We start from the raw sequence: 21,036 nt of genomic DNA on the forward strand, positions 1-21,036 counted from the left end.
CACCTTTAAACTGGATCCAGTTGTTTCCTGCAAACTGGGTTCTTGCTTCATGCCTCACAGATATCTGTGACCCTGCTGATAGGTGTATAGTATTCCAGATGGTGAAAACCAACAACCAACCAACAAGAACAAGACCCAGAGTATTTGGGAAAACATTCACCAGCCACGATTTTGTTTCAAAATAGCCAAATGAACCACAAATTGAACTTAAATCATATTTAGAAAGATTGTAAGGGCCCCCAAACTTGGTCAAAATGTATCACTCAGAGGCACCTGAGGCCAGGAAGAGAGTCCTCAGCTTGGAATCCACTGTGCTTGGCTAGACGCCCAGCTCACCTGCCTCACGGCTCAGAGAGCTGGAGCAGGTGCCCTCCCTGCTCTGCCCTCCTTCTCTCCATCTGTAAAGGGCATATGTGGGCTATGTCACCTCTAGTCCCTCGGAGCCTTGTCCCTTGACCACGGCAGAACCATGAAACAAGGAGATGGACACAAGGACTGTAAGAAGCACAGGATCTCAGAGCCTGGACCTGTCCTCTCCAGCGTCTCCATCAGCCTCCTGTGCACCACGAGCCCGGGTCTCCAAGCATTCCAGAATGTGCTCCATTTTCCCCATGAAATTCCAGACTTCTCAGATGCTGCGCCTGCTGTCCCATTGTTCTCTTTGTCTGAAGTGCCCTCTCTTTCCTCATTCACGATCATTTCAGAAGTGTCTACTCTGCTGTAGCCGCCAGGCTGCTGGGCCCACCTTTAGCTCTAGGACTCCTGCTTGTCCACCAAGGCCCAACCCACAGGTCACATCCTCCAGGGATCTCACCCACCCACCATATTGCCACCTCCCATCCAGAGATTTCAACTTAAGGATGCTGGGGCTTACCTGCCTGTCACACTCTCGGGCTCCTGCAGGGACATTGGTCTGACAGAGCCCTCTGTGCAAGGGCATTATTCTGTGATAAGGGACAACAATGCCACTCTTGGCTGCTGTGTGTGCAACACCTTGCCCTTCAGGAAGACATTTCAGGCAGGCTGCTGGCAAGCTAAGATAACTTGCTTGTTGGGGCTTTGGAAGTCTGGTGAAGGATCTGGATTCAATGGGATGGCTACAAGAAGCCCCTGGGGCAAGAACGGCTAGGACTGGCCATTGTAACTTGGCCAACATACGACGCCTTCAAAGTTGAAGGAAAGCAACTGGACTGTGACGATCTGCAGGACGAGGCCCTGGCTTCTCTGCTTCTCTGATTTCTCTCATTACCTACAACAGCGCTGGGCGTAGAGATGGTCAACACCGGCCCTTTCAAAACTCAACACAGCATTAATCTGGGGACTTTCCTCAACCCTCCTTCCCTCCACCCCACCTCCACCCTAGCCATGAAGTAGGGGAAAAAGCACCCATCCTGCCCATGCTCCCAGGGCGTCTTGTGCTTATCACCTACCACTGCCCACAACAAAGTATAGAAAATATCTATTTAGCATCAGTTGTCCCTGTTAGACTGGTGGCTCCTTGAGGGCAGGGGACCTCGTGTTTGACGTAAAGATCAGGCTCCATACATCCTGCAACAGCATCTTATTTGGTCCCCAAGCCTGTGCTCCAGGTCCCCCAACTCCTGCTCCACACAGCAGCAGAATGATCCTCTCCAAACAGAAGTCATACCATTCTCACTTACTTGGCTAAAATGCCCCAGAAGTTTCCCAAGCTTCTTGTCCTCAACCTCATTTCCATTGGTACCTCCCGGGGAGGGCCTGTCTCGGTTCCCACCTCACCCAGCAGTCAGTCCGCTTTCATTTTCTTAATGGACCTCGTCACCATCTGAAATTATCTGTCTTGATTCCATGGCTTCTTTACTGCCCGACATTGCCCTAGATGTAAGCTCCCAGAGAGCAGGGAGTTGCCCTGTCTCGCTGGTCCAGCACCTGGGACAGTGCCCTGCGTGCACTTGGTCCTCCAGGAATATAAGCCGACTGAATGAGTACCTGCCTCATGTTGGTTTAATTGAACTGAGTTACTGTTTTCTCACTGAGGGAATGAACAGCTGATACAAAATGCAAGTGAGATGATTGTAGGGTCGGTGGGGGACCAGGCGGGAAGCAGATGAGCCCTCAGAGGGTTTGGGAGACCCTGCTGTGGAGCAGACCCCTCTCCTCAGACCTCGGCAATATTTGAAGGCAGTTGTCATGACCTCTGGCCTCTGTTTTCCAGACTCGATACCCTCGGCCCTTCTACTATTTTCCCCTTGGGATGTTCTCCTTCCACTATGAACAGGTGCCTCGGAAGCTGAGCCAATTCTGATTTGGAAGAGGCATCTCTGGTCAGATGTGACCGGAGTTTCTTCTCAAAGGCATTTCCGTCCCTGGAAGGAGCCCAGCTACTTGGGACGGCACCTCACCACCAAGACCAGGAGGGCAGAAGGCAGCAAGTGAGGGAAAGGCTCAGAGAGAGAATGCAGGAAGGGCAGGAGAGACGGGGACAGATCCTCAAGGAAAGGGAGAGAGCAGGGAGTGGAGAGGGAGGGAATACACTGCAACTGGGCTGGGCTGCCCCACGCCATGTGCCAGAGTCCTGCTACCCGACTGAGCCTGCTGCTGGGCCACCGTCCTCCTCGTCTCACCTCAGCTTGGCAACAACCCCTCCTCACTGTACAGTCAATTCTGGGCACATGGGCAAAAATGGGAGACCTCGCAGTAGAAAGGGACATCCTGGGGGTGCTCACAGAGAGAGGCCCCCGGCCCTCCTGGGTGATCACTTTCCCTGTCTCTTGTGTGGTGGGATGTCTGAAGACGGGGGTTGGGTCCACATGGCCCTGGGGCTGACGTGAGGCTTGGGGCAGAGAGGTTGGTTCAGGCCTGTTGTTTCAGGCCCAGAGGTAACAGGTTAAGCAACCAGTTGTTTCAGTCCCGTTGTCACTTTGGTAACTGAAATGTCAAAATCCATGACACAGAGCTTTCTAAAACATAAGTTTTCAACAACTTTTTAGGTGGAGGCAGGACATTGAGATTGGATTCTGAAGTTTACTTCAGAGCAGGCTTGTGTCAGGGTTGTGTAAGATTGCTTCACTGGGCTGGTGAAAGCTGAGGGCTTTCTTCCCGGCAAGGTCTTGTCAAGTAACACAAATTCCCTCTCTCCTGTCGGGTTGCAGGACACGCCTGCCAGTTGAGATGGGCCTGGGGCACCTTGGGATCTGGCTGCATTCGGCTTCTCTGAGAAGCGCCGCCCCGGTCTCTCTCTGGCTCTCACCGGGACTGTGGTGGTAGCCCGCTGCAGGGCCTAGTGCCCGTGGTCTCAGTCCCACCCCAAAGCCGTTCCACAAACCACTGATGCAGAGACTTTCCTAAAATACAAGTGTGACTCTATCATTGTCCTCCCTAAGAGCTCCAGTGCTTCTGCCCCCCGTTCTCCTGCGGAAAGCGTAGGCTCTTGGCCTGGGGTCTGCCCTGCTCCCCTCTGTATCTCCTGACTCCCCCTCAAACAGCCCCTGGGCTCCTCATCCTGCTCCAGCCCCACATCTGCCCCCCTCCAGGCCTTTACACACGTGCCCTCCTCTTTCTCAGGCGCCTGCATGTTGATGCTGTGGCACCAGCACCACCAGCCTTGATGGGGCTCGAATATTCGCCCCCTTGGGGAGGCAGCCCAACTCCAGGACAGCCTTCCCACCTCACAGTCCCACCAAACGTGACCCCTCTCTGGCCTTTCACTTTCCACGTTGGAATCATCTGAGGAATGTGCTGTCTGCCCTGCAGGCCTGGGACTCCTTAATGACAGGGTGGGGCCTGACTTCTCCTGGGCACCCCTCACACGGCTCTGTGACACACCATATACAGTAAGTCCACAAGTAATGTCTGTTGAGTGAGTGGATGAGTGGACAAACAGGTGAATGACTAGAGAATTCCTCTCTCCCCCCAGTTCTGGAAGCATCTCGCAACACCCAGGCCCCAGAGCACAGTCAGAGCTTCGTGAGGTGTCTGGGCAGAGTCTGGCAGCTCTGGCTGCCACTGTTCCTCCTCACCCCTCCCACAAAGGCATCCAGAGGTTCAGGCTCCACTGCCAAGCAGGGCAACGCCCCTTAGAGGAACTGGGAAGCCGGCATGCACCACAGGTTCTCTGTCCCTTAGTCACCAGGATGCCGGGGAATCCCCCAAAGGTCTTCTTCCCAAAAGGACTCAAGAACCATAGGGGTGCTCAGCCATTCTCACCTGGAGTGAGAATCCGAACTGGACACCGACACTCTCCTTCCTCATCCCAGGGTGGAGCCGGCTCCCCTCTACTCAACAGAACCCGAGTTTTGGAACAGAAGGGCTAATGGGATGGCAGTGGTTAAGTCAACTTGACCAGCTCTCTCGAACTATGTTTAAAGGGATCCCAGAGGGCCTGTGAGAGTGGCTTCTGGCCAGACCTTCCCCTGGGCTCTAGAACCACCTCCTACTCTGGGACTGAGCCAGCAGAGAGAGGAGGCAGATGGAGAGCTTGGCATCTCAGAAGCTCTGTGCCTGTCGTCCTGCTGCTCAGCTGCTCCACCTTCTCCCAGCCTCGAGGTGGCCAGGCTGAGGGCATCCTCCTAATGCCCAAACTGCCCCACCTCACACTCTCACCACACAGCCTCCAGCTCCATAGGCCCTAGGACCACCCGACTTCACTTGCTCATCCAGAAAGCTCACTGAGAGCGTGTTCCACTCTGGCACCTGGGGATATGGGGCAGGTCAGCCACAGTCCCTGCCTTCAGGGCCATCGTCAGACTTGCAGATAAGGGGTTACAATTCCACACTGGAAGTGCAATGGTAGGCGTGTCAGAGAGTTTTAGGGGCCTGGAGGAGGAGGATGACCCATGTACTTGAGGTGGTCAGGGCAGACTTCACGGAGGCAGTGCTGGGGAGAATCACTGAGTCATAGGGGTGGGACAGGCTGAGCTAAATCAAAGATATTGAAATGTTTTTCAAGACAAGCCCTTTTCTTGGAATAGAAGCTTCTCTGTGCAACCGTGAAGGCCAGAGGACTGAGTAAAGCCTGGGGGCTCTGGATTCCCAGCACCTCGCGGCCCCTCCTCCAGTTTGAGGTTCCGTGATGGTGCCCAGAAGCCTTCCATCTGCAGGTTTGAGCCCACCCTCTGCCTCCCTCCTTCTCCACACCTGCTCCTGACAATTGAGCCCGGCGATGAGGGAGCTTCAGAACACCTGCACCGGCAATGCTGCTGAGAACCTGCCATTACCCGCCACTCCCCTAGGTGCTGGGAACAAAGCAAAGACAGATCCCACTTTGCCCTCATGGAGTTCCTGGTTTAGTGGGGAGGCAGAATCACGAACATTTAGGGCACATTGTGATCAGTAGGCTGGCGGAGGTGGGGGGGGAGGGGTGGGGACCTTCCCTCCCCACCCTACTGGAAGCATCTCGTCCTGGTGAGGCCACGGGAAGAACCCAGGCTCCCCCGTCTCTGGTCAGTTCTCTTCCCCCTGTACCAAGCTGCATGCAGAAGGGGTGACCACCCCGGGACATGAGGCTTGGGCACAGGGCTGTCAGAGTGAGTCTCTCCAGCGGTTGCATCCCCAAGTCAGTCAGGGGAGGGCCTGGGGGCTTCTAAAGTCCGCTCCCCAAGCTCCCCACTTAGTGGTTCCTGGAAACACCCTCATGCCCTCGAGTCAGAGCCCTCAAATTGCTGCACCCGCAGCAGAGCCCTGCGCCCTCAGAACAGGGACCCCCTCGGTCCACAGTAGGCAGCCTGGGGCCCCGATCAAACCAGGCGGCGTGGGAGAGCTGAAACGTGCCAGCTGCTCCTTCCTTCACGTTCAGCACCGGAGAAGGAGCTGGAGATCCAGCCCCAGGAGAAGGTGGATTCACGCCCTTTTCTCTCTGTGCCATCGTGACCAGCTCTACCACTGTGGGCTCTCGACTGGTGCCTTCTCCACTCCAGGCCTGCTTTCCTCATTTGGAACATAGGGGCTCGATGACTGGCAGTCTTTAGCTGCCCCAAACCGAGAGGAAAGGATACTCTCATTTTGCTTTCTATGATGACAGTGGGCATTTTGACAGGCTGGCCAGGTTGTCCTGAGCTGGGGCGGGGTGACTAGGACCTGAAGTCACAGCTGAGGAAACAGTCGGGGAGGTGAGCCCAAGGGGCTCAAGACAGCCCCACATTGTCACTGCTCCTCATTTGTTATTACTGAAGGAAGGGCTTGAGCCCCAGTAAAGGGGCCGGGCTGTCTAAGTCCCAGACCTCTGCAGGGCCGGGTTGGGAAGGGGATGGTAGAAGAAGCCCACAGCACACTTGCTTGGAGGAAGACTTTATTTCATCCTTCAGCTAAGGTGTATGGCACACAGCACTGTGCCCTAGTTGGGCAGGGCAGGGTGGCCTGGCCTCCAGATTAGTGGCTGTGGCCGTGGCCTCCGTGGCTGTGGCCATGGCCACCATGGCTGTGACCATGGCCACTCTCCCCAAGGCCTGGCCCATGGCAGTGGCCGTGGCCTTGGTCATGCTCGTGCATCTTCTCATGGGAGGCATGCGTCAGCCTGGCCACCAGGATGATGAACTCCTCGAAACTCAGCTGCTTGTCTTCATTGGTATCCAGGTCCTCCATGATATGATTTATGGCTTTCTCATCCTTCTTCTTACTCTGTGGGGAGGGGGAGACAGGACAGTCAGGGCACGATGTGGCCAGGGCTGGGGACAGGGAACACAAATGATGACCCAATGGCAAAGGCACAGGGACACCTGGCTCCTAGGCCTCAATTCCAAAGTTAAAACTGACCATGGCTGAGCGCCCACAGCGTAGCAGACACTGAGCATGTGCCGGACACTTTCCTGCTCATTTTGCAGACAACTCAGGCGCCGTGATTCTCTCTGTTTACAGAAGAGGAACTGAGGTCAAGCGCCTTGCCCGAGGTCACACAATCAGTAAGGATAGAAACGTCCCCTCATTTGGTCCTCATAATGACGTTAACAGAGACTTGGCATCTTCCTTAAGGAAGACGTGAGGAAACTGTCTTGGAAGGGTCATCAGCTTTTGCAGATTGACGAGGCTTGGGGGCAGAAGGTGGAAATGCACATTCTGATCCCACTCTCGAGCCTGGTCTGGTCCCATTCCCCGCACTCCTGTCCACTTGGCTCCCTCCTCGTCCCTGCCCCTCCCTGCCCCCTTGGGGTCACTAATTAGTGACACATTTCAACCTGCACAGTGGGGAGCACCTGAGGAAAACAAGATGGTTCTGAACTTGTGTGGGGACAGAGAGCAGTGTGGGTGCTGCGTTGACCCCAAAGGCTCTGATAAAGTACGCAAGGTGGCGCAAGGAGGTGAAGGGTTGAGGTGTGGCAGAAGGGAGCTCCAGTTGGTTCCAAGTCTGCCACCTACTGGCAGGTAACACTCAGCTAGGGCCCCTCCCCAGAACCTGGGGTGCCAGCTCATCGCGCAGCCCTTCCCCTCCTGCCGCGCTTCAACACGCTCTGCTTTCCTGCACTTTAGCCATGGCTGCAAGGAAGAGCATCACTCCTGAGCCGCCCATGGGCCAGGTCCCAGCTTCCCCTCCGGGCCTGTCACTCTGCTTCTGGCAGAGGATGTCGGGGGATGGGGCGGGTGAAGGGGTCACAGGGCAGAAAGCCATGCCCACACAACCTCTTGGCTGTACCCTCTCTTGTCTGCCCTGAGCCAGTGTCCTGCTCTCTGAGCTGCCCCCTCATAGGTGCTGTCAGCATCCCCAAGACCTCCTAGTGCTGCATTCTCCACCTTTTCCAAGGTGGGGAGGGGTTCCAGGGAAAGCTGACCTGCTCCAGGATCCGAACTGAGCCTGGGACCCAATGTCCCATCCTTCTTAGTCCAGGCCTCAGTTTCCCCAAAGTCCCCACATTTGTAAAGAAGACTATAAGATCCAGTGGAACTAATCCTCCTTTGTCCTACAACTGCCTAACCATTTTCAGACCAGGGAAATAAACTCACGGGTACTGAGTGCTTTGTACATGCAGTGCTGGGCTGGGTCCTTCCCCCAGCGTGTGATTCCCATGAGACCCTTGGGATGAGAAAGCCCTCTCAGGTCTTCTCCTCAGGTCCCAGCTGAGGCTTAGCATCTCCTTGCCTTCTGCCAAGGGTCGTCCTCAGCTGCTTCCCTCCTCAGCATTCCCCTCTCAGCTCAAATGTCGCCTCCTCAGCGGGGCCCTTCCTGTCCACCAAAGGAGTCACCTTTCCCCATCCAGCCCCAATCACCCACAGCACCCTCACTTGTTTTCTTTCAGGCACTGGTGGGCACCGGGTTTATCTGTGCTCTGCATTGGTCACAATCTCTGCTGTGTGTCTCTCCCATCAGCACAGTGGGTCTCTGTTCGCCACTATGTGCCTCTGCCCAGGACAAGACCTAGCACTGAGCACATGCTCAGTCAGTCAGTCTTTCCTGACCCTCTCGGGAGTCTAACTTCCAGCACTTCCAGTGACAGGGCCCCCGCTGCCTCTGGAGGAGGGGTGGAAGGAGCTGGAATTTTCTCTTTGATAGTTGCAGATGCACCCCATCCTCCATGCTCAGCCCAGACTCTCACCAGGCCGGGTCAGACCTGCCAGGAGTCCAGCCCTACCTTGAGGAAGTTCGCCAGCTCTTTTTGAACCAGCTGTTTGAATTCCTTCCGGTTCAGGGTGTCCGGGTGCCCCAGTCGCACAGAGTACTGGTGGAAGACATTGATGATGGTCTCTATGTCGCGCTCCATCTGGGACAGTTCCGCCATTTTTCTGCACTCTGTCTGAGGATGGACAAGCAAGGGTTCAGCTTCTTAGAAGAAAAGGCTGTCAAGCTTCCTGGACACCTCCTACTGGCTGCTCCAGGAAATGAAGGGGTAGACACAGAAAAAAAGAAAATGTGGGCCACAACTGAGCTTGGAGATGACCCTGTCCACACACGGAGAAACGGTGTTTAGAATATCTGGAGAATGCCAAGAAGCAGAGCATTTGAGGACAGAACGATTCAGCAGAACAGGACCTAAGAAAATGTGAAGGAGGCTTTAGAGTGTGCAGGTCAATCAAGGAGGGCTTCCTGGCAGAGGGTTTGAAAGGAAGATGGGGGAGGAGTAAGGAAAGTAGGCAGGCTGCCTCCTGCCCAAGGTCGCTGGCAGCTCACTTACCCAAGCCGAGAGCCACACAGAGGGTTGGACTGCGCGGTGCGGGCCCTGCATTTATAGGCCGCCCCTGGCTTGGATACTCAGCCCTCTTACAGGAAGATTGCTTCATAGGTGAGCAGTGTGGTAACCTTGAGCTCTCTGTCACTGGCAGGAAGAGGACTGGGTCAGGGCAGGAAATGTTCACATAGCTCCTTTTGCCTTTTTGTGAAATTCCTGGCCTGGCCTGGAGCTGGTTTGGGAGGAAGCTGGTTGGTTAGTTCACCTCCCCTCCACTAGAACCCTGCCCTCCCTGGGCAAGCCAGCCAGCCGCCTCTCCTCTGGCACCCGCTCTGCCTGCCTGCTTTGAGGTTGTGCCTTCCCACCTGTGGTCTCCTGGGGCTGGCGGTGGGTTGTGGACTCCTGGGGTGCCCGACCCATTCTGCCTCCCCCGTGGGCAGCCCGACGAGGATGGCTGAGCCTTTCTGAGCCTGCCTGGCTCCGTGATAAGTGCTCTTCAGAGGGCGAGGGGTTGGTTTGGGTTCTCAGATTCATAGGATATCGGTTGGGGTTAGAAGGGCCCTCGCAGGTGGTCGACCCCCTTGTATTGCAGATGTGAAACTGACGCCCAGAGAGGGACCTGAGCAAGGTTGATGATATAGCAGGAATAGGGCTGAGTATCCTGGTTCCTTGTTAAGGGCCATCCGGATTACCCCTCCCTCATGCATCTGGGCAGAGATCCCCAGGGCAAATGTGTTTCTAGAGGTTCTGAGTGTTACTGTTCTATATCCTGCTCCCAACTCGGCACACACGCCCTTGAGGAAGGTACAACCTAAAAGACAACTCTCTTTCTGTAGCTTCTTGGTGAGCAAGACCTGGCCTTCTCCAGGGGAGAAACCTGAGGTGCTTTGCACAGTCTACAAGCCTCTGGGAATGCCCCTCTCCGCTCAGTTGGGCTCCCCTCCAGCCCTCCGTCCTGGGGGCACACAGGGCCACCTGCCACCGTGCATTTCCAGCTCTGTCTCTGGTGCTCTCCCCCCAGGAGTGCCTTCCCCCACCCTAGGGTGCAGTCCTGCCCACCCTTTATGGGCTCAGTTTGAATGTTACTTCTTCCAGGAAGCCTGCGGTGTTCTTCCCAATTGGAAACAATCTCTTCCTCCTGGACAATTGCTCCCGCACGACCACATCCCTTGGAGTGAAGTTATCGACCTATTTTGCTTTTGTCTGATAATTGCCTGTAGATCCTCAAGGGGAGTTCTTATTTACGTTCATATCCTCCCCAGCACACGGCCCTGGGCTTGGCCCATGGGAGACCTCACATTTGCTGGAGGATCAGCTCCTCACTGGCACCCTGCCCTCAACCCAGGAAGTGTGTATTAGGACCTACTATAGGCACCTTCCCTTAACCTCTTGCTTCCTCCTGCCTCTCCCCTTCCGTCAGGGAAGATGTTCTCCTCTTCCACCTCTACTGGTCTTTTTCTCCAAGTCTTCATGAAGCCTTTCCTCGCTGCCCCAGCGACTCCTGACTGCTCTGCCCTCTGGCAGCCCCTCTGTGTGCTACACCTTGGCCCTGAAAAAGTCCTGCCTTGCATTGTGAGATGGCACATGGAAGAGGTTAAGAGTCAGACTGCCTTTGTGACCTTAGGCAATTTACTTATCCACTCCGTGCCTCACTTTCTTTATCAATAAAATAAAAGGACCTACCTTGAGAATTGAGACGTGTAAAGCTGGAAGAACTCAGTAAATAAGAGGTATTATTTTTAGTTATCTTTTCATTCGTTTACACAAGTCTCGGTGAGCAGCATCCATGTGCCAGACACTCATGCCAGATGCTGGGGGAGCTTGGTGAGAGAGTCGCAATACATGGGGGAGACACAATCTTATAACCCGAATTTCAAATCCCACGTAAACTCTGGGGAGCTGAGGACGAGACCTGCACAGTGCCAACACACAGCAGGTATTGAAGAAATGCTTGCTGAAGCCATGCTGGAATGAAAGAGGGAATCATCTGTGAATGAATGAGCAGTGCAGGCACAGCCCAGCAATACCTGAAAGGAAACTTCAGGTGCATTCCCTGAGGGGTCAGCCCTCCATCATTTGAGCTAATTAATGGAGGAAGTGCGGACAAAGGCAAGCAGCTGATCCTGAGTGCCCCCTCCTCAGGCTGTTAGGAGATCTCTGTGGTTTTAGGCAGTCCTGGCAGATGCCTGGGGCGCCTCTCCTGGGTGCTCCCACAGCGCCCTCTGCTGCCTCTATCGAAGCGCGTTTCACTGTGGACCAAGGAACTCAGAGGCAAGCGTGCAGGATTAAGGCGCCTGGAGGAAACTGGTGAAGCTGGCTGGGCCCGAGAACAAGAGCAGCACCAGGAGGGTGGCTTGTGGCAACTCACGTGGGCCTTGGGTTGGGGACACTAGGGAGTGGTGGAGGCTGTGGGGAGTGGGAGTGGTCCTAACTTGAAAGGACAGCCGGCAGTCAGCCTCAAGAGAAGGCGGGAGCGCGTGAAAGTGGACCAGGAGCTGCCGGACCTCGTGAAGGTCCAGGAAATCTAAATTTTTAGGTGAAAAGTCCCACTTATAAATTTGTCAAGTAATTTTAAAGGAAAATCAAAACATTGACAATGAAGCCTTGTGTGTGCCGAGCGAAGTGTGATGAAGGCCGATGGTGTGTAACCTCTGCTCAGCCCAGAGTTGTTGACTTTGCGGGGTGAATCCTCTGCTCTGCTGTGGCTCCTCCAGGCAGGGACGCTGCTTGACTCGGCTCTGCAGTCCTAGGACGGAGCCAGGGCCTGGCTCGGTGGGCATTGGACGGACATTTGCTGAATGAATAAATGCAGGAGTGCCCTTTCGGCAGAGCCATCGGCTGTGAGCATCTAGTGTGGACTCAGGATGAAAGTAAAAAGGGAGGCGGGGCAGAAGAGGATCAGCGGTTGGCAGGAGTGAGCAGCTAGACAGCTGCCTACAACTCCAGTTTCATTTCAGAGATACATGGTAGACAAGTAAAGAACCCTGGTTGACAGATTCTGGTGAGAGCTCCCTACCCCCTTCTCCATCACCAACACCACTGTGATGGTGAGGGTGACAGAAAATCCCAAGGCCCAGCGCGCTGTCAAAAGTGACTATAGAGGAGCCTTTCCAGAGAAACTGCTTTGCTGTCCTGAACCTTGGACCAGGCCAACTTGGACTGGGCCAAAATGGCACTTGTTTTTACAGGCAATTGTTTGAGAAGTCAGCAGGGGAACGGACATCCTGATTACCAAGACCGAGACTTGTGGCCTTTCTGAAGATAGAACCAACAGTCGATCAATGTTTAGCCAAAACTAGCTCTCTGCCACCAACCGCAATGACAAGTCTTTCTAATATAACCTCCCTTCTTTGCCTTTAGTATTCTTAATTATTTAATTTTAATTTTATTTATTTTTTTAAACTTTGTTTTACTGAGGTCACTTTGGTGTATAACCTTACATAAATTTCAGGTGTACACATTATATTTTGACTTTTGTATAGACTGCATCGTGTTCACCACCAAAAGTCTACTTTCCATCTGTCACTGTACATATGTGGCCCTTTACCCCTTTTACCCTTCCCTATGCCCTTCCTTTCTGGTACCCACCACACTGTTCTTCATATCTACGTGTTTGTTTGTTTATCTTCCACGTATGAATGAAGTCACATGGTAATTGTCTTTTCTCCGTCTGACTTATTTTGCTTGGCATAACACCCTCAAGGTCCATCCATGTTGTTGCAAATGGCACGATTTCATCATTTTTTATGGCTGAGGGATACTCCCTGGTATATATATGGGCCCATCTTCTTTACCCATTCATCCATTGATGGGCACTTAGGTTGCTTCCAAGAGTTGGCTATGGTGAATAATGCTGCAATGAACATAATTTACCAATTAGTGTTTTCATGTTCTTTGGATAAATATTTGGAAGTTGAATAGCTGAATTGTATGGTATTTCTATTTTTAATTTTTTTTTCGGAAATCTCCATACCGTTTTCCAGAGTGGCTGCACCAATTTACATTCCCACCAGCAGTGCATGAGGGTTCCTTTTTCTCCACATCCTCTCAAATGCTTGTTATTTCTAATCTTTAATAATAGCCATTCTGATGGGTGTGAAGAGGTATCTCATGGTAGTTTTGGTTTGCATTTCTCTGATAATTAGTGATGTTGAACATCTTTTCGTGTGCCTGTTGGTCATCTGTATATCTTCTTTGGAAAAATGTTGATATCCTCTGCCAATTTTTCGATTGTGTTGTTTGTTTTTTTGTTGTTAAGGTGTATGAGTTCTTTATATATTTTGGATATGAACCCATTATTGGATATATGAGTTGCAAATATTTTCTCCAAGTTGGTGGGTTGTCTTTTCATTTTGTTCATGGTTTCCTTTGCCATGCAGATGCTTTCTAGTTTGACGTAGTCCCAGTTGTTTATTTTTTCTTTTGTTCCCCTTGCCTGAGGAGACATGATATTCAAAAAGATACTGCTAAGACCAGTGTCAAAGAGAGTCCTGCCTATGTTTTCTTTCAGGAGTTTTATAGTTTTAGGTCTCACGTTCAAGTCTTTAATCCATTTTGAGTTAACTTTTGCATATGGTATAAAGATAATAGTCTACTTTCATTCTTTTGCATGTGGCTGTCCAGTTTTCCCAATACCATTTATTGAAGAGACTTTCCTTTCTCCATTGTATGTTCTTGGCTCCTTTGTTGAAAATTAGCTGTCCATAAGATGTGTGATCTTATTTCTGCTCCATTGATCTGTGTGTCGGTTTTTCTGCCAGTCCCCTGCTGTTTTGATTACTATAGCTTTGTAGTATATCTTGAAATCAGGTAGTATGATAGCTCCAACTTTGTTCTTTTTTCTCAGGATTGCTTTGGCTGTTTGGGATCTTTTGTTGTTCCACAAAAATTTTGGATTTTTTGTTCTATTTCTATGAAAAATGTCACTGGGATTCTGATTGGGATTGCATTGAATCCATAGATTGCTTTAGGTAATATGAACATTTTAACTATGTTTATTCTTCCAATCCATGAGCATGGAATATCTTTCCATTTATTTATGTTTTCTTCAATTTCTAACAATAATGTTTTACTGTTTTCAGTGTATGGTTCTTTTCTCTCCTTGGTTAAATTTATTTCTAGGTATTTTATTCTTTTTGTTTCCATTGTAAAAGGGATTGTATTCTTGATTTCTCTTTCTGCTGGTTCATTGTTAGTGTGTAGAAATGCAACTGATTTTTGTCTGTTGATGTCATACCTTGCAACTTTACTGTATTCATTAATTATTTCTATTAGTTCTTTTGTGGATTCTTTAGGGTTTTCTATACATAGAATCATGTCATCCTGAAATAGTGACAGTTTTACTTTTCCTTTCCAATTTGAATCCCTTTCATTTCTTTTTCATGCCTGATTACTCTGGCTAGGGCTTCCAATACTGTGTTGAATAAGAGTGTCAAGAGTCGGCATGCTTGTCTTGTTCCTGTTCTTAGATGAATAGATTTCAGTTTTTCACAGTTGAGTATGACGTTGTCAGTAGGTTTGTCATATATGGCCTTTATCATGTTGAGGTAGTTTCCTTCTATACCCATTTTATTGAGTTTTTTTTTTAAATCATAAATGGATGTGGAATCTTGTCAAATAATTTCTCTGCATCTATTGAGATGATCATGTGATTTTTATTCTTCATTTTGTTAATGTGGTATATCACATTGATTTGCAATGTTGAACCTTACCTGCATCCTTTGAATAAATCCCACTCGATCATGGTGTATGGTCTTTTTAATGTATTGCTGTATTGAATTTGCTAGTATTTTGTTGAAGCTTTTTTTTTCTTCTTCTCCCAAAGCCCCCCGGTACATAGTCATATATTCTAGTTGCAGGTCCTTCTAGTTCTGCTATGTGCGATGCCACTTCAGCATGGCTTGATGAGTAGTGCTAGGTCCACACCCAGGATCTGAACTGGTAAAACCCTGGGCTGCCGAAGCAGAGTGTGTGAACTTAACCACTTGGCTATAGGGCTGGCACCCTTGTTGAAAGTTTTTGCATGTATGTTTAAGACTGATATTGGCTATAATTTTCCTCTTTTGTGTTGTCCTAGTCTGGTTTTGGTATCAGTGTAATGTAGGCCTCATAAAATGAGTTAGGAACAGACCCATCTTCTTCAAAATTTTGGAAGGGTTTGAGGAAGATGGGTGTTTTACATCTTTGAATGTTTGGTAGAATTCACCAGAGAAGCTGTCTGGTCCTGGACTTTTGTTTTATGGGAGGTTTTTGCTGACTGTTTCAATCTCTTTAATTGTTAGTGGTATATTCAGATTCTCTATTTCTTCTTGATTCAGTTTTTGGAGGTTGTATGATTCTAAGAATTTATCCATTTCTTCTAGGTTATCCAATTTGTTTTCATATAGCTTTTCATAGTATTGTCTTATAGTTCTTTGTATTTCTATGGTATCCTTTGTAATTTCTCCTCTTTCATTCTGATTTTATTTATTTGAGTCTCCTCTCTCTTTTTTCTTAGTGAGTCTGGCTAAGGGTTTGTCAATTTGGTTTATCTTTTCAAAGAACCAGCTCTTAGTTTTATTGATCCTTTCTATTGTTTGTTTAGTCTCTATTTCATTTATTTCTGCTCTTTTATTATTTTTTTCTTCTACTGACTTTGGGCTTTGTTTGTTCTTATTTTTCTAGTCCTTTCAGGTACAGTGTTAGGGTTTATTTGAGATTTCTGTTGTTTGTTGTGGTAGGACTGTATTGCTATGAACGTCTCTCTTAGTACTGCTTTTGCTGCATCCCATAAGTTTTGGCACATTGTATTTTCATTTTCATTGGTCTCCTTGTGTTTTTTGATTTCTCCTTTGATTTCTTCATTGATCCAATAATTGTTCAGTAAGATGTTGTTTAGTTTCCACATATTTGTGACTTTTCCAGCTTTCTTCTTGTAATTTATTTCTAGTTTCATGCCATTGTGGTCAGAAAAGGTGCTTAATCTGATTTATATCATCTTAAATTTATTGAGGATTGTTGTGTTTCCCAGCATATGGTCTATATTTGAGAATGATTCACAAAATTCTTGAATATTGTGTTTCTGCTGCTTTTGGATGGAATGTTCTGTATATCCATTAAGTCCACATGGTCTAGTGTTTCATTTAAGGCCAATGTTCTGCGTTGACTTTCTGTCTGGATGATCTATCCACTGATGTAGGTGGGTTATTAAAGTCCCTTGCTATTATCGTGTTGCTGTCAATTTCTCCTTTTAGGTCTGTTAATAGTTGCTTTATAAACTTTGATGCTTCTATGTTGGGTGCATATATGTTAATGTGTTATGTCTTCTTGGTGGAATGTCCCTTTTATCATTATGTAATGTCCATCTTTGTCTGTGGTTATCTTTTTTGGCTTGAACTCTATTTTGTTTGAGTATGTAGCCATAAGTACAGCTACAACCACTTTCTTTTGGTTTCCATTTGCTTGGAGTATTATCTTCCATCCCTTCACTCTGAGCCTATGCTTGTCTTTAGAGCTGAGATGGGTTTCCTGGAGGCAGCATATTGTTTAGTCTTGTTTGTTAAGCCATCCAGTCACTCTATGTCTTTTGATTGGTGAATTCAATCCACTTGTATTTAGAGTGGTTATTGATATAAGAGGGCTCAGTTCTGCCATTTTATCTTTTGTTTTCTGGTTGTTCTGTGTTTCCATTTTTTCCCCCTTTTATGTCTGTCTGCCATTTCAGTTTGGTGGTTTTCTTTGATGTTTTTCTCAGTTTCCTCTTTATTTATGACTTGCAACCCTGCTCTGATTTGTTTGTTTTGTGGTTACCATGTGTTATGTATAAAAGATCGCATAGATGAGATAGTCCTTTTTCTGCTGATAGCTGCTTATCTCCATTAGCCGATGCAAGTTCACCTTCCTCTTTACCTCCTATTTTTTGTTGTCACAGATTATTCTTTTTTGTGTTGTGAGTTTTGACCAAATTTCCTTGGTTATAGTTACTTTTGCTGTTTTCCTTCCCTTTATCCTTTATGTTATAATTGTTCACTAACCTATTCTGATATAGAGTTGCAATTTTCTGATTCTTTCTGTCTATTTATGACCTTGTGCAAAGCTTTGTAAACCTTTGCCTTTTCGTTTCAGTAGGAGGGCTCCTTTCGACATTTTGTAAGGCAGGTCTAGTGGTGATGAACTCCCTCAGCTCTTGTTTGTGTTGGAAAGCCTTCATATCTAAAGGATAACTGCCCGGATAGAGTATTTTTGGCTGATAGTTTTTGTCTTTCAACATTTTGCATATATCATTCCACTTATTTCTAACCTGTAGAGTTTTTGCTGAGAAATGTGCTGATGGCCTGATGGGGGTTCATTTGTACAGTATCTTCTTCTCTCTGGCTGCCCTTATTATTCTTTCCTTGTCATTGACGTTTGACAGTTTTCATGTAATGTGCCTTGGAGAAGGTCTTTTTGCATTGATGTAATTAGGAGTTCTATTAGCTTCACATACTTGCATTCCACTTCCTTCCCCGGGTTTGGGAAGTTCTCAGCCATTAATTCTTTGACTAAGTTCTCTGGTCTTTTCTCTCTCTCTTCTCCTTCTGGGATACCAATTATCCTTATGTGGCTTTTCCTAATTGAGTTGGATATTTCTCATAGAATTTATTCATTTAAAAAAAATCTTAGCTCTCTCTCTTCTTCCACCTGAATCATTTCAGATTTCTATCTTTGAGCTTGCTAATTCTCTCTTCCCTATAGTCTGCTCTATTTCCAATGCTTTCTACTTTGTTTTCCTCTCATTAATTATGTTCTTCTTCTCCAGGATTTCTGGTTTTTTTTTTTTTAGAGTTTCAACCTCTTTGGTGAAGTACTCCTGTTCATTAATTTTATTCATGAGGTCATTGAACTGTCTTTCTGAGTTCTCTTGTAACTTGTTGAGCTCCTTCATGACAGCCAGTTTGGAATTCTCTGTCAGTTAGATCTCAATCTTCTGTGACTTCAAGTTTGGTTTCTGGAGAGTTGTCATTTTCTTTCTGTTCTACTGTTTTATTCTAGTTCTTCATGGTGCTTGATGAATTTATCCTTTGCTGACACATTTGTGGCAGTAACCACCTTTGTTATTTTGGTAAGGCTTTGGTTACTTTGATTTTGAGCTGCTTCTGGTTGTAATTTGAGAGCTGCACCTTCTACCCTCCAGTGCCTCTGCTAGAGGCATTGTCAGTGCCCTCCTTGTGCTGCTTGTGACCCTGTGGTTGCTGGTGCCTTGGTGCTTACCATGTCACTGCAGTCACGGGTGTGGCCAGGCAGATCACAAGGCTGCGAGCTCCTCTGCTTCTTCTGGGGTCCCCTGGGTCTTGTGTTCTGCCACTGGCTCTCCATGGGCTCTCCATAGGCTCAGGTGCTGCTACCACATGTACCACCTGAACTGCTGCCTCTGGGTTATCTGGGGGTGTTTACAGCACTGCTGCTGGAGGAGCTGGGTTCATGGATGTGGCTACTGCTGTCTGGGGCCCAGGGTCTTGTATGCTGCTCTTGCTGCTAGCAGGGCTAGTGTCAGGCATGCCACCACTGGGTGCTGGGTCATGGGTATTGCTGTGGCTTCCGAAGTCCAGCATGTAGATGCCACCTGTCACTTCTGGGGAAGGGGTTGGGGCTGAGCTGTGAGTGCTGCTTCTATTCTTGCAGTCTCTGGTCTCCAGAACCAGTGTACTTTTTGAAACCTCAGTTCAGGGCACCAGTGCCACTCCTGGGGCATCTATGTTTTGGATCACCACTGCTGGGGGAGGGGAGGCGGCTGTTGTGCCAGCACCACTGTATTTCCTGAAGCTTCAGGTCACGGGCACCACTTTCCACCACTGCTGAGGGAGGGGGAGTGGCTAAACAGTGAGTACTTTTGCTGCTCTTGCAACCTCTGGTCTCCAGCACTAGTACAGTTTTTGAAACATCAGGTCATGGCACCACCGCCACTGTTGGGAGTATGTGCATTTTGGACTGCTGCCACTGGGGGAGGGAGAGGGGACTATTCCCCTAGTTCCACTGCCTCTTGGAGGTCCAGTCCACCCATCTTCAGATTTATAGATGTATGGATCTCTGAGGCATTGTGGTACACTGTGCAGGGGGTCCTTTGTCAGTCAATGGATGTCTTACCTGTTATAACTTAGAGGGGAGAGACAAAGGGAACAACTCACTCTGCCATGATGCTGACATCACTCCTCGTCTATGCCTTTAAAAACCCTTGGCTTTGTTTTTGGTGAGGAAGATAGACCCTGAGCCAATCTTCTGCTTTTTTCTTGAGGTAGATTGTCACTGAGCTAACATCTGTACCAACAGTCCTCTATTTTATGTGGGATGCTGCCACAGTGTGACTTGATGAGTGGTGCTGGGTCTGTTCTTGGGATCTGAACCTGTGAACCCTGGGCTGCTGAAGTGGAGCATGTGAACTTAAACCACTATACCACTGGGCCAGACCCAAAAACCCTTGACTTTTACTCACTAACAGGACACTCTTTGGGTTTCTACCCGAATCTGTTCTCCCAAAATTGCCATTCTTTGATCCCCAATAAATGCTTTGCTTCTTAAAGTGGTTTCTGTTTCTGCAGGTTGACATATGACATCAAAAAGGGAGACCACTTAGGTCTCCCTTTCATGGATTGGCATCCCCAGGAAACAGGTTTGGTACCAAGAAGAGCCCCCTGTGTGCCCAGCTGCTTCCATGGACAGCCAGCAGCTCCTCTAAGTTCAGACATCCCTCCCTTTTGGTTGAAGTCATTGCCTTTTTTTGGGATTCTGGGGGCAACAGCCCAATCTGAGGTCGATCAACCAGGAATCAATTGTCTTCGAGCCTGTTCACGCTTATTGCCGTCTGGAAGAGTTTCCCTGTTTGGGCCACCTTATGGCGGCTCATGGCTATTGCCATTTGGAAGGGCTTTTCTGTTGAGCTGGTCATTGCTGCTGCTGTTTGAGGGTTTATTCCGCATCTGGTGAGTGCTCAAATTCTGTCTTTGTGTTGTTTGTCCAAACAGCTGTAGCCAGTGGGTCAGATGCACAGGTAAGAACCTGGAGCTTGCTCTGGTGTCTCTTTGTCTGGGCATGCTTTAACATGGGAATTTCATCTTGTAAAACTTCTAAAAGTTCCCCAGAAATTCCTCCCTTGGGAATGCCAGCTTGGTTTATAGTTAAGAACCACAGTCCTTCCTCTTGTAAATTTTTGTCCCAGTGGACTGATAATTCTAAAGATGATTTAAAATTACATTGGTCACTCTGGGGCTCTTTTGAGCTTCCAAAACTTTTCTTTCTTGCACACTAAATTTGAGAACTGCAGATTTAAGACCATAAATAAGATCTTTAATTTCTAAAGAATGAAGTGTGACACCTTCCAGCATACCTGCTTAAAAACTATAGTCCCAGAAGCTGTAAATGTATACAAAGAACAGAAATATCTTATTAAAGTTTTTTCATATCCTGAGAGTTTGGCTTGGTAGCCATCAAGTTGGGGGCCCCAAAATATGGCCGGACAGATATGTGGGCTGCACCCCATTTGTGGCCAGACATGGCTGGGCAGAAATGGGCGTTAATCTTTATTTGTGGCTAGGATCCTAAAAAACTGACCATTAGATGACCATGACCATGACCATTAGAAAGAATGTTCCAATTAGAAAAGAATCATTTAAGAAGTGCACTTAAAATCAAAGACTTCAAAATTCCAAAATAGCCTTATTGAAAATTTTGTTGCAAAAAACTAATGACAATTTAAGATGTAAGAGGTACCTAAAAGAAAAGAGTATACAAAAGTCCATTATGTTAAGCCTTTACAGAGACGCCCCATATCTACCTTCAAAGGAGAGCCTGTGTGGGCCTCTCTGGGAGTTAACGAGACTCTGAGAGATTTTCTTGTAAACTACTATGTTATTCTGTTTTGTTTTGTTTTGTTTTTGAGGAAGATTAGCCCTGAGTTAACTGCTGCCAGTCCTACTCTTTTTGTTGAGGAAGATTGGCCCTGAGCTAACATCCA

General features: G+C 48.5%; 1 protein-coding gene across 3 annotated transcripts; it reads right to left on the reverse strand.

Annotated features, from left to right (window-relative positions):
* Positions 1–6,248: 6,248 nt before the first annotated feature.
* On the reverse strand, positions 6,249–9,289 carry S100A9 (S100 calcium binding protein A9). 3 transcript variants are annotated; one of them, XM_008510807.2, is made up of 3 exons: positions 9,078–9,289; positions 8,538–8,772; positions 6,249–6,594 (listed from the first exon to the last, which is right to left on the reverse strand). In XM_008510807.2, exons 2-3 carry the CDS (start codon positions 8,682–8,684, stop codon positions 6,346–6,348), a joined length of 396 nt encoding a protein of 131 aa, XP_008509029.1. In that variant the 5' UTR covers positions 8,685–8,772; positions 9,078–9,289; the 3' UTR covers positions 6,249–6,345. The 3 variants fall into 3 exon arrangements, with proteins under 3 accessions (XP_008509029.1, XP_008509028.2, XP_008509027.2); XM_008510806.2 differs by having other exon boundaries at positions 8,538–8,699; positions 9,078–9,233; XM_008510805.2 differs by having other exon boundaries at positions 8,538–8,695; positions 9,078–9,228.
* Positions 9,290–21,036: the final 11,747 nt, after the last annotated feature.

The sequence above is a fragment of the Equus przewalskii genome, unplaced genomic scaffold, assembly GCF_037783145.1.
Source record: "Equus przewalskii isolate Varuska unplaced genomic scaffold, EquPr2 ChrUn-10, whole genome shotgun sequence".
Taxonomy (NCBI): Eukaryota; Metazoa; Chordata; class Mammalia; order Perissodactyla; family Equidae; genus Equus; species Equus przewalskii.

Bases quoted from the DNA above. Each gene is read 5' to 3' on its own strand.
- S100A9 (XM_008510805.2), bottom strand. From the start codon at position 9,183: ATGAAGCAATCTTCCTGTAAGAGGGCTGAGTATCCAAGCCAGGGGCGG. The intron at 8,696-9,077 runs GTAAGTGAGCTG...ATCCTCAGACAG, and splicing joins CTGTGTGGCTCTCGGCTTGG to AGTGCAGAAAAATGGCGGAA. The intron at 6,595-8,537 runs GTAGGGCTGGAC...CCCTCCCCACAG, and splicing joins AGCTGGCGAACTTCCTCAAG to AGTAAGAAGAAGGATGAGAA.